Below are 14,232 nucleotides of genomic sequence, written 5' to 3'. Positions count from 1 at the left end.
GTCGTCGATAACGTTCTCCATTCATAGTTTCACCCGGTTGCAGCAGCTCATAGTACACCACACCTTTCATATCCCACCATATGCACAGCATAACCTTTGCACAGTGAATATCTCGTTTTGGTTGTGATGGACCTGGTTCACCTGGTTTCACCCAGGCCTTTTTTCGTTTAGGGTTCTCGTCATGGATCCACTTCTCATCACCCGTAATAATTCGATGCAGAAACCCCTTTCTGCTCTGTCGTTGAAGCAGCAATTCGCAAATGGTTTTTCGTCTTTCAACGTCTCTGTCTTTCAATTCATGTGGAACCCAATGTGACATCTTTTGAATCATTCCCATGGCTTTCAAGCGTTTGGAGACTGTTGTTTGATCAACGCCTAATGCTGCTGCAAGTTGTTAATGCGTTTGACACGAATCCTGCTCGAGCAATGCTGTCAATTCTTCGTCTTGAAATTTTTTTGGCTGTCCAGCTCGCTCTTGGTCTGCCAAGCCGAAATCACCACTTCTAAACCATGCAAACCACTTCTGACACGTTCGCTCAGCTAGAGCATGGTCACCATACACTTCCACCAAAATACGATGACTTTCAGTCGCACTTTTCTGCATGTTAAAGTAATGCAGCAGGACACCCCGCAAAAACACTTTATCAGGCACAAATTGTGCCATGTTCACTTAACTACAAACTGGTGTTGTTGACGCTTTAATCCACTGCCCTATAGGGGAAAGTGTCGTGCCTATGGACATTTTTTGAATTTTATTTTTTATTTGTTAAACAAATAACACCAAAGGAGCCAGATTGCTTTAAAAACCTTTAGACATTCGTTCTTTATTACACAAAAAATTGTCAGCTCCTGAATGCTTTTGAAAACCAAGCAATAACCGATTTTTGAAACCCATATTTCGTGTCCTGAGGTACAACGGGGGCATGTACCTATGGACATGGGGTGATGTACCTGAGGACAAAAGGCATAGAAGGCAATAAATAATAGAAAACACATCTATTGCGTCTTTCTGGTTTTTATTCATTGCAAAGTTTGATCCATTAATAAGAAAAAACACGATTGTGTAGAAATGTAAGAAGGTTGGTTCATATAATTGGCAAATACAAGCCTATAACAACGAGTCTTAAAATATGACAAAATGTTATGGTAAACAAAGAGAAACTGATTATCTAAATAAAAAAACATTGTTCACAAAATGCAATAAGTCGGGAAAATGAACAAAACACTTTTAGGTGTACTTTTAGATTTCGTATCTTCTATAGAATGACTCAACCAAGATTGTATCCCATAAATGAAATTGGAAAAGACAATAGCCTTGATTGCCTCTCCGAACCACCTACGATATTAGGATTAGGTAGCTTCAATTTTATTTCATCTAAGACAACATCATAAATGCTGGGGTCTTTCTCAATTCTGAATTTTGGTGAATCGTCGCTTGAACACTTTTTAAGATACTCCACTGCACACAAACCATCTCCCGATTTTTCTCTTATTCTAGCCACAAAATGCTTCGAATGTTTTTTGCCTGTCACTTCAACTAGGATATAATCGCCAGGTTTAAGTTCTTGTGGATTGAAACCACACTCTAGGTCCTTGGCTAAGTCTTGATGTTCAGTTAATAGGTCAACAAGTTCTCCTTCACTACTTTCTTCGTATATTTGAAGTAAACCTTCAAGGTTTTCCTCTTCTGAAGAGCTATCATCAAGTAGTACTTTAAGATTTGACTTCACTCTTTTCGGTATGGATTTACAACTTCTATATCCCTGTTGCTTACCTTTCCTCTTCTTCTTAATTTCTTCAATTTCCATTTTCTCGGGCGTATCTGTTAAAATCCTTGATCTTCCTTTGCGACGTTTAATGGTCCCTACAGTTTTACGTACTCCAGCCTTCGGGAAAGGACGTATCTGTTCCGGTGTGACAACGGGGTGCTTTTCAATGGTTCCGGAAGGTACTGGATTTGTGGCACTATTCGATGTTGAAGGTTCATTTACAGTAGAGAAATCTGTAAATCCAGAGACTGAACCTGAAGTGGTCGGAAACTCAGCACCTTCAGAAGACTGTGAGATTCGTTGATGGTTCTGGGCGATCAGTCACTGACGAAGGTAAAAATTCGTGATCCAGAAAAATGTCCCGATTAAGTGGATAAAGTCCTGTCACTCGAAAACCACTCGTTATATTTGATGGAGTAAACGCTAATGGATATGCCTTTCCCGCGAATTCAGCTACTTCATATATGGATACTGGCCTACCTGATGTTTTATCATCTAGACTTGACCCACTGCTTGATGACATCCAATCTGCTACTGCTCTGTTATAGTACGATTTAAAAGGACCGAAAACTGTCCTATCTAGAGGCTGGAGCTTGTGTGAACAATGAGGATGGAAGGTGACCATAACCACTCCCGTCTCTTTAGCACGACAGATTGTCTTGAAAGACATGTGACTTTCGTGATTGTCGAGTAGTACAAGTACAGGATCTTCTGGCGATGGTTTTGTATGGCTTATGAAGTGATTCAAAAAGTTAAAAAACATGTCTTCATTGGACCATCCTGACTGTGTTGCATCACCAAAAGAACCAGGGGGAGCACCTTTCAGCATGTGGGATTTGAAATGCACTCTTGGAAATATAAACATAGGAGGCACACTATTTCCTATTGCACTTACAGCTGCAATCATTGTTACATTTTCCCCCCTTTCTCCCGACGTCATTCCTCCGATAGTCTTAACACCTTTTGGAGCGAGAACTTTTGGCGGAACATGAACAGTTGATATACCACATTCATCTATGTTCCAACATTTTGAGGGGTCGAAATGATAGCGTTCCATTACACTTATATAATTTTCAAAGAATTTGGACACATTTTCTTTGTTAAATTATGTAGCTCTTGAAAGGCTGGTAGCTTCCGGTGTTCGAAGTGAGATATCAGCCGCATGACGAGCCCTGAACCACTTGACCCATCCTTCACCAGCTGTTTGATCCCTGTCCCACGTAGAAGGATAATGAATTTTGTTCTCCTTCGCAAAGAGATACGCAAGTTTTTTAATGTCTTTTAGTGTAAGTCCATACTGCATAAAGGCACACTGCTTTATGTAGTCAACTAGTATAGCTTCTTGTTCATCACTAAACACCCTATGATTATCATAACGTGGTGAGTAAGCATATGTTTTCGCTGAGGATTTCTTAAATTGAGCAACATGGAAAGCTAAACAACTTTTTGAAATATTCAATTTCTTGGCCGATTCACGGATACTAATCTGGTTGTTCATTACGTCCATCACAGCACTAGATATAATTTCATTGGACGGTTGATTTCTTTTCTTCTTTTCCTTGCTACGTGGCATCTGTAAAGAGACATAAAAACTTTTTAAAATCTAAGTTTGTACCTACGGACGTCCATAGGTACATCATAAGATTTGTCCACAGGTACATTTCCCGCTACATTTTTCAGAAATGGCTACCCTTGGTTCTACAATAAGTATTACTGAAAACAATCTTAGTGTATAAGAAGCCAAATAATTACTAATATAGATTAACAACCCAATACATTAAAATTGCATATAATAAAAGTAATATTAATGAGAGAAATTACCTCAAAAAATTACTTTCAACCCCAAAAATTTTCAAATTGGTCCCACAGAGCAAAATCACCAAACACCAGTGTCGTCGTAAGCCTATACTGATACTGTGAAAGAAGCAATGTTGCAAGGCAACCAAACAAAATTTAGTCACAAATCTTCCTATTGAAAACACCATTGTCCACAGGTACAACTGTCCTTAGGTACGACACTTTCCCCTACTACAAACGATACGCGATTACAGGGGTTTGCAACACATGTGTGGATACACGGAACTGTGGGACGCTCCGTTCGTTGCGCCATCTCTTGTCCACCCGCACGAATTAATTCCTAGACCAAATATTTATTTACTCACTCATGAAGTATATCTATAACTTTTGTCAATTTTTAAAGTTGCTTCTTAGATAAGTTTCGAGAGTTGTCCACAAAATTTCGTTAACATCTTATTTGAACTACTTTTTAAAATGGAATGTGTACGTTTAGAGAACTTGTGGTTTGATCTTACAATGTACATAGTATAATATAACAAAAAAATAGTTTTTACGTACTGTAACACTGTAATCTGACTTTAATTTACTATAGTATATTTTTCTTTCTTTTTTTTTTTTTTGCGTGAAAGTAACATTTGAAACCGAATTATTTCTTTCAAATTTATACGTGAAATGAAAATTGTTTTTTAAAACAACTATGACATACTCATTGTATAAATAAATGTGAAATATTAGTGTGTTTGACTTATTTGTATTGATTGAAGTCAATACTTCGAGTGTAACTTTGACCACTTATCAACAAAATTAAAAAGTCGTAGACCAGTATAATTTAAGCAAGTTACTTACTTGATTTGAGACATATTTTTGGAGGGGAAGAGTAGAAATTTTACTGATAACATTTTTTTATTTAACTTTTCCTGTATTTATGTTTAGCGTGGCCTTGTGAATTTTGTTTACTTTTTTTTCAATGTAGAAACTTACCTAGGGATTTTGGAGTATGCTCATAGATATTTAAATTGTGAATAGTGCTTCGGTGATATTTAGCATTTTGATTATACTGCTTGTTTATTATTTTTTAATAACTTCATTTACATAATGTTGTGGCTTAATGTAACGAAGTATTCCATCACATATTTTTTATACTCATACGGTAATGCTTTAGTTTAATATGTATGACAATGACAAATTGGTGTACCTCAACAAAAAAGCCCTGTATTTTAAAATGAAGCATGAAAAAATAATGCATAAAATTAAAATTATTCTGTTAATATGTGTTGTATTATTTATATATATGTTGTAGCTATAGATGAAATTTCGCGTTCGCCATCTGGAAAATAAATATTTCTTATTTAGAATGCGTAAGTTACAAGGTTATTATTAGCAGGTAACACTAATAAGTCCCTATTCCCTGTTACCAAGAAATAAGTCCCTATTTATATTTCGAAAAGTAATAACCACGAAAAGACGTTACCAAGAAAATGATGTTTGTATCTACATTAACACTACATATTTCATTATGTATAGATGTTTTCTTGTGTAGTAAAAGAATCCCTGATATTACACTTCACTTTCTCCTGCAAATGTGCTCTGTTAGAAGGGTAATGTGTGGTCAGTTCTTCAGTTTCCCAGTTGCCTCACGATACTGAAACAACACCGAAAAATCATTAGGAATAGAATTTGACAGCATTCACGCTAAGAACACATTTGTGTAACAAAAAAGTTTATTTCTAAATTTCCTTCGTATGTGGTAAAAATGAAATTATTATTATGTAGCATAAACATTCTATACTACTATTCACAGTTTCAAATACATATACACAGGCCGGTAGCCAGCCCAAAAATGTAGGGGGGGGGCGGCTGAAGTTAGGGGAGCCCAATCCAACCATATCATAGTTTATCACCATATTATATAATTCATTTGCAAGCGTACCGTGAAAGGTTTAGGGGGGGCAGCGAAAATTTAGGGGGGCAAACCCCTAGATCCTCCTGAATACGGGTCTGCATATACATATATATAATTATTCCAAAATGCTATCTCCACTGGTTTACATGTTTCCGTGAGGTTACAAAAGTCAAAGAGCGCTGGTGTTTTCAATGTGAAAACCCAACTGGTGTCGGTAGCGCGGCCAGTCTCTGGTCAAGGAAACACCGGCAAGGAGGAACCGATGTGGTGACCACAAATTTTAACTAAATTACTAGTGCCAAGCCGCACTGATATTCCCTGCTCGTTACAATCTCTTGTGTCAAAAATTTCCTATTATTATTATTATTATTATTATTATTATTATTATTATTATTATTATTATTATTATTATTATTATTATTATTATTATTATTTCACACAGGAAATTTGAAAATAAAATGAAATCTGTAAGTTTTACGTCCCACAGTTATGCCGGTTAGGCTAAAGGAGACAGTGATGATAAGTAATGAATGAAATGGTGGAATGAAGAAAGTGGGAGAAAACAGGAGAACCCGAGAAAACCCATGCACACGATGTTCGTCCACCACAAAGTTCACTTAGCGCGAGCTGGGATCAACCAAGGACCCCATGCAACTGAGATGAACGCTCTACCACTGAGCCACCGCGAGTAGGAAAAAAGTGATCGATCTGGCTCATAATAGAACAACCTAGCTCATAAGAGGCCAACTCACAAGCCCCTGGGAAAATGACCACCGTGCACCGTGAGCCCACGGTCTTTTACGACCTCCATTTTAGGGGTGAATTTATTCCCTTTTATGAGCACTTTTAAGGGGGTGTATTCGTTCTCTTTTATGACCACTTTTAAGGGGTGAACTCGTTCCCTTTTACGAGTCCCCCCCTGGGAATTGACCACCATACAACGTGAGTCCATGGTCTTTTACGACCTCCATTTTAGGGGTGAACTCGTTCTCTTTTACGACCTCCATCATTTTAAGGGGGTGTATTCGTTCCCTTTTATGATCTCCATTTTAAGGGTGTACTCGTTTTCCAACCCCTATTTTAACATAGCACATCAGACAGTGACTACGAAACATAGTGAATATTAGATAACACATAAGAGTACATAACATAACAAGGGTGTATTCATTCCCTTTTATGAGCATATTTTCCAACCCCTATTTTAACATAGCAGATAGCACAGCTAATAAAAGAGCATGGCTTATTTTTCAACCCTTATTTTAACATAGCAGGCCTCCATTTTAAGGGTGAACTCGTTCTCTTTTATGAGCATATTTTTCAACCCCTATTTTAACATAACAGAAATGACATAAGAATACGTAACATAGCAGGGTGAACTCGTTCTCTTTTATGAGCACTGTTTAGGGGTGTACTCGTTTTCCAACCCTTATTTTAACATAGCAGAGAATAGGGGTGTATTCGTTTTGGATTCCACCCTTATTTGAACATAGCAGAGAATAGAAGTGTACTCGTTTCCAACCCCTATTTTAATGTAACATTATTTTCTTTTACGGGGGTAGCAACACCCCCAACCCTCCTCCTTTCTCATCCAGGGCTTGGGACCGGCAATGGCGGAGTTTAAAAAAATAACATCATCATACTCTCATAAATAAATAAAGCATAATATCATTAGCATCAATAGTAGTGAGTGAGAATTTGTTTTAAAAATCCTGCATCGAATAACCAGATGCACGACATGCTAATTATAGGAAACAGTAATGTCCACAAAATTGAGATAAATCACCTTGAATACGTCTATTATTCCATGTATAATACAGACAGTTTCGTTTTAAAAACCTTATATGATGTTGTATATAGGGAGGTATACCATAGCTATCGAAATACTTTCCCACACACATATTAGATATATAAACAGCAACCCAATGTTCACCAGGCTTATCACTAGAATCAGTGTTTATAATTATGGCGGCTGGAAATGTATGAATAAACAAAGGTAACTCATCAGCAGCATACACACCAATAAAATGATCTTTAGGCAAATTTTGTTGTAATGCTTCATAAAGCTCAATTGTATTTAACATCTTTAATTAATATATATTTTTCTCTGGAAATCAATTTCTAATTCTGAAGAGAATTCACCATAAATAATTGTTGTTACAGGAGATGGCAGTGCTTCTTTAAAATGAACCTCTAAACGTACACTTCCTTGCCGTTGTGGACTAGTATGAAATGCAGCACTTGCGCTAGAATCAGGAGTTAAATCAAACACCAGTAGAGTATAACCATTAGGATATTCAGCGAGTGAAATATTATTACCTTGATTAGAATAATAAATACCTGAACCTGTAAATAACGTAGAATATGCTTGTACATATAGCTTATTATCAAAATCTGGTTGTAAAGGTTTGAAGGGCATTGGATTTCCACCAACATACAATGTAAAAAATGACATACTAAAATGTTGAAAATTGAATGGATTTGTTTGATAAGTACCATTGAAAGCAGTATTAGTAACAAAACCAATAATAATACGTTTAGGCACTATGCCTGAAAACAGATCTGGAAGTGTACTATCCATAATTCCTTGTGGCAGAGTTTCTGTCTTCACCTGCACTTTTGTTATAGGATATTTTATTCTAAATTTAGGATTTTGTAATACTTTATTTTGTGCTATTTTAACTGCTGGAGATACATCAACCTTTTTCACAAGCAATGTTGCATCTGTAATTACAACTTTTCCATCAGCATCTGCGTCACCCATTAGACAAAATGTAGGTTTAGCTGGAATTAGTTTAATGCGCAGTTGTATACCATTCAGTAAAAATTTCTCCTGATTGAAAATATCAGCATGAATATAACCCAATAATTCAAATGACTGACTTAAAGTAGTGAGAAGAAAACGTTGTTTAAATCCTACATTAGCATCGGTCACACTGTCCATATGCCCTGCAGTATCTTTAAACCACATTGATGTTTGAAGATGCGTTGTTTTAGCTTCAGCATTATAATTTAGTAGTTTTTCAATATACGATCGATATGGATATGTATGTGAAGAGTAGGAAATAATTTGATTATTTAAATATAATTGCACTTCACTGAACATTGCATTGAGAAAATCATTTACAGGGCCGATTTTTTTATCGGCAGAAGTTAAATTAGAACCATCTGATTTAGTAATTTTACCTTTAACATATAACATTGTGTGCGGTAAGTCAATATAGTCATCCCCATGACCGGGGACTACAAATTCTATTGGTGCATTATCAGCTATTGAAGCCACAGGTTTATATGGAACTATTTTATTACCTATAATACTGGTTTGAGTGGGTAAACCAGCAAATAAATCTAATTCTGATTTCATACACTCACACTGCATTTTTCTTACTATTAATATTCACACATGGTAAAATTTACAATACCATATTACGTCTACGAAAATGTAATTTTACACATACACTGCCATATTGGAAAGGAAGTGGATTACCTGTACTATCTCTTAAATCAATAATAATTTGATCAAATTGTTTACGTTGCACGGTGACAATGAGGATTATCAAAAATATGTACATTATTAATACCATGCTCTGTAATATTTGTATTTATAATACGTAACAATGGAGCTACGGTGTCACCCACCATTTGTGGTTCTACAATATCACTGTAAATATACATAAGTGTAGGTAGCGCTTTTTGTAAATCAGGTGGATAACGAGCATGATGAACAAGTGCAATATCTTCTTGTTGAATATGATCAAAACCTAGTATTCGGGCTAGTTTAGGAGATAGGCGTACTTCTATATGCTTCTCTTGATCTTTTATTACTCTATTAACCTCAATTCGTTTCACTGATGCTTTGACTTTTAATTGTAAATTTAATATATCACTTTTATGATTAATTTGAGATAGAATATCATCAACATGATAATAGTGGCCTGGCAAGATTTGAGTTATTTTCCAGTTTTTTGTATTCATGAGACGATAATAAATATTATTTGTATATTTGGAAACATTCTGAAATGAACTTGTATAATGCACTTCAACAACAGCTGTTTCCCACACTCCCTTCTCCAGTACAATAGGTTGATATAATTTAGTAGTATAACAAGCAAGAGTATTTTGAGGAAAATATTCCATAGAACTATTGCTAGGAAGTGTGAGATAAAAACTATCACTTTGCTCCATAATTAATTAATCAAAAATATCTTTGGATCTTTTTGTCCGTTTCACACCAGCACCACTAAAATGAACTTTCTTTCTTTTTCTTCTTCCAGATCCTTCCAACACCTGATTTAATTTATTTTGAGCTTTATTTTTTAAATTTGTTTTAGCTTCTTGCCATCGATCATGCAAAGACTCTTCAATAGGTCTATTATTATCTAGTACATCTCCTGCTACATTAATTCCTGTACGTATCAATTCTTTACCAACAGTTTTTGCACCTTGTTTTAATAAAGGAAATACAGTACGAAATAAACCTCCTAGAAAACTACCAATGCCATAACCTTCTTGATATGCTGTACCTCTATACACGTTATAATTACCTCCTGCTTGATGTATGTAATAATTGAGGTAGGGCTCATTCATCTTTCTTTCTATATACTTAAAAATAACAATAGATTACAATAGAATATTATTATTATTGCTTATAAGTACACCATTTGCGTTTACGGGGTGGAGGACCATCCTCTTCGTCTTCTTCGTCTTCTGTTAGTTTTCTAATATAATCTATTCGTTGAGGATTACCAATGTACTCTAAAGGTATATTGGCTTTTGCTAATAATGTAGCAAAAGGTTTCCAGCCGGCAACTGAAATATTTTTCTTACGACATCTAACAAAATCGGATATCAAATCCACTATATTTGCACCTGGAATTAATTTATTATTAATATTCACATTTCCATTATCGTCCCATTGAATATTTGGATTTTGTTTCAATTTACGTAATAAAGGTCTCGCTTTACGTTTACAAATTTCAGGGAGAGTAGATATTATTTCATCCTCCTCCTCCTCCTCCTCGTCCTCTTGTTCTTCTTCCTCCGTAGTAGTTGTTGCTGTTGTTGTAACTGCTGCCGGTTTTTGAATTATATTTAAATATTTTTGTAAGACTTCTCTATATTTTGTCCATTTTTCTTCTGCATTTAAACTTTTATTATTTAAAATTTCTTTCATTTCATCATCAAGATTAGATATCGTTTGATAATGATGTAATTTTTCTGGTGAGATTAAAATAAGTTTTTGTGCGTTTTGCATAATTATTTAATTAAACTAGATAGTATACCTCCAATAATAGGTGCAAGCAAAGCAGTAAGAAAACCACCTTTTTGTATAATTATTCGTTTTTTCTTTTGTTTTAATGACGGACCTTTTTTCACCAAATATCTCAGTTCCTTTTTATATTTTTTAGCTTATTTATCTCTGTTTTATTTAATGGAACATTTCCCTGTAATACGTTATAGGAACATTCACAAATAGAGCGAATTAAATCAGGATCTGCATTTTCTAAAATTGCCTTACGTTCTTTCGGTTTTGACTTTGCTAAAAGTTTTAACATATGTGCATTTTCCTTACTAATCATTTTTTACGGCTATTAAAGCATAAATAGTTGTTAGAATATAAACCATATTACAATTATTATTTTTTACAGGTACATAAACATAATTAAAAGAATCTGTTGGAAAGATATTTGTTCGAACTCGCTGCTCATCAGGAGTATTTTGTTTTAAATCAAAGAGTAAATAACCATGTGCAATTCGAGTTGCATCTTGATATGCTTCTTGAATAAATTTTGTATTACCTGGATACAATTGTCGTGCGAGATAATTAATTTGAGCTTGGTCTCTAGGATTTTTAAAACAAACAATATAATGACAATTTAACGAAATATCCCGCATTCCTTTTTTTTTATGAAAAATATTCTGTGTGATAAATATTACACTTATATTTCTATGATGGCTACTCTTAGTAAATATATCTACAATCCGATGGTCACACTCACGCATTAAATCATCTATAATGACAAGATGTGGACCCTCATGTGCTTGAAATTCATTATTTTGAGGTAAACCTTCTTTAAACGTACAGTTTGAAAGAGTATCATACAACGGTTGCCATTCACCATAACTCCATACAATATTTTTAAATAACTTACTATAATGGTCAAGAAATGTTTTAACAAAATATGATTTTCCACAACCTGTAGGACCTGCTACCATACATGTAAAAGGAATTTTCCATTCCATCTCTATTACAGATATATTGCTACTACCTACCTTTCTTTCATTTCATCATCAAGATTAGATATCGTTTGATAATGATGTAATTTTTCACCTATAAATTCTTGACTTCTCTTTTTTTACAATATAGTATGTTTTAAATCAATCCAAGAATTTTCACTTTTTGGCAGACCTAACCATTTCACATAGGCCTTATTATTTTTCTTTCGCAAAACTTTTTCAATTAAATATGTTTTTGGAAATTTCGTTAATTGTTATTCGTGTCCGTAAAATCTTCCTTCAATAGGTTTATTATTTGAGTCTACTAAGTGATATGTCGGAGGATTAGTGAAGAAAACTTTAGCAATTCGAAAAATTTCTGTACTCCAATTGCGTGTAAAACCTCTATCAAAACCAGGACGCTTAAGTTTACTAATTCTTACATATTCACCTATCTTAAATTTACTTTTTCTTTTTATCACAGAAAACTTTTTGCAATAGATGTTTGTCAATAGATGTTTTTCATTTTCTTTTTTAATAGCGTCGATAGGTTTCATTTTAATAGTGGAATGAATAGTATTATTATAATTATGTAGTAATTCCGGTAGAATGCCAATCCATTTATAACTTCCCTGCAGTGTAAATTTTTTCCACATTAAATTACGTAATGATCTATTAAATCTTTCAATAATACTTGCTTTCACATCACTGTACGTGGAATAATGTTTAATGTTATTTTGGTTCATCGCCTTCTGAAACTCTGAGTTATAAAATTCTCGACCCCTGTCAGTTTGTAAAAATTTAGGGTTTTTGTTTGCTTTTCTCAGTACTGTTATAAATGCTTGTGTAATTTCTTTCCCAGTTTTATTTTTCACAGGAATAGCCCAAGCATATTTAGAGAATGTATCTATCACAGTTAATAAATATTTGTAATTTCGATTAATTTTTGCTAGACCTTTCAATTTTCCACTATTCATTTCAACTAAATCAGCTTGCCATAAATCATAAATCCCTTTCGTTATAACGGGTATTCGAGGATAGTTTCGTCTTGCACTTTTATGTAATTCTGCAACTATTTGTTCTCGAACTGATTGTGACATATTTTTTAATACTAATATATCCAAAAAAAATTATATCGTATTTACAATATACAAATCGTACATTTTACATCTTTATTATAATACCCCCAAGGAACAGTGTGTATATTACAATTTAAAACTTTTCTTTTGTCATCATACGGATCTAACGCTAATTTTGTCACCTGATTTGTTGTTAAATTATGGTATTTACTTTTAATTTCAAATTGTGTTTTATAGATCGTTTCGTTTTTAAATATACATGATTTATAATCGTCAAACGTAATTTGTTCTTTAACTACATTTTTCTTGATCCCTTTACATTTTTTCAATTCTTTATTTTCACCAGTTTTTATTGCATAATTTTTTGCTCGTAACCCAACATATTCAATCATAGGAACTCCACCTAATTCGTCTTTCATTTTACCCAAAACGTGTTTATTTTGTGTGCTATATAAAGAATTATTTTCAGGATAATTTGAGGTGTCAAAATACTCAATCATATCTTTTATATCGTTATAAATATTGTTAGTTTTAATTTGGTAAATGAAAGAGTCAGTATCCATATATGCAATTCTAATTTTATCTCCATATCGCGGTGTCATTATATTATAATGGAAGTTATATATAGCTAATTTTGATAATTCTAAAACTGTCGCTCCTACGTAAATTGGTTTATTAAGGGTTACCAATTTTTTTACCATATGAAACAATGCCAAATTATCAGCCAATTTTACCCAATTTTGAAACTGATTTTGCGCTAATAATTTTTTACACTTTTTTTCATTGTTAATTAATTTTATATCAATTCGTTTTCGTACATTCTCCATTGTCTTTCCGTATACAGAATTATTTAATAACTTATAGAAATCTTTTTCAAATTCAATTGTAGCATGTGCACGGCGTTGAGTATTTTCTTGAATATAAGATGCAAGCCATTTAGATTGACGAAACCATAACATTTTATGTACTTTTACCAATATTAAACCTTGTTTTAGATAAAATTGTAATACTCTATAATGCAAGATATAATTCGATTTCGATTTAAGTGTCAATAGTAATTTTGAATATTTACCATTCGGTGGAACTTCATTAGTTGGAGCACACGGAAAATCAGAATGGTATTCGTGTAAATAATTTGGATACTCTAAATCCACTTCTAGAAAAAATCCCCATTCACTATCCGTGGGCCAATTGATAATTTTATGTTTGTCTTGCCAATTGTCAATTTTATCCTCCCACCGAAAACCACCATATGGTAAATAGTCAATCATTGATAGTCCGTACAGATTGTTCATGTCAATATACAGTAAATAAGATTTTTCTTTTTCCGCATCAAAATCATGTACGTAAGGATTATTAGCTTTGGCATATCTTAACACAGCTTGAGTAATACCTCCGCGAATCGATTTTTCTACAAACATATACATATTGATATCTGATAAAAGTTCAAGTTCAATTTTTGTTCTATATA

The 14,232-nt window shown here is 33.8% G+C and overlaps 1 protein-coding gene across 1 annotated transcript; it reads right to left on the bottom strand.

The window, feature by feature from the left end:
- Positions 1-2,049: 2,049 nt before the first annotated feature.
- LOC145666106 (uncharacterized) lies at positions 2,050-2,826 on the bottom strand. The gene has a single exon (XM_081733197.1). The coding sequence runs from the start codon at positions 2,824-2,826 to the stop codon at positions 2,050-2,052; it is 777 nt and encodes a 258-aa protein (XP_081589323.1).
- Between the last annotated feature and the right edge of the window lie 11,406 nt (positions 2,827-14,232).

The sequence above is a fragment of the Thermobia domestica genome, chromosome 12 (assembly GCF_964235325.1).
Source record: "Thermobia domestica chromosome 12, izTheDome1.hap1.1, whole genome shotgun sequence".
NCBI lineage: Eukaryota > Metazoa > Arthropoda > Insecta > Zygentoma > Lepismatidae > Thermobia > Thermobia domestica.
This window is presented reverse-complemented; position numbering and strand designations above follow the sequence as displayed.

Bases quoted from the DNA above. Each gene is read 5' to 3' on its own strand.
- LOC145666106 (XM_081733197.1), bottom strand. From the start codon at position 2,826: ATGGAACGCTATCATTTCGACCCCTCAAAATGTTGGAACATAGATGAA.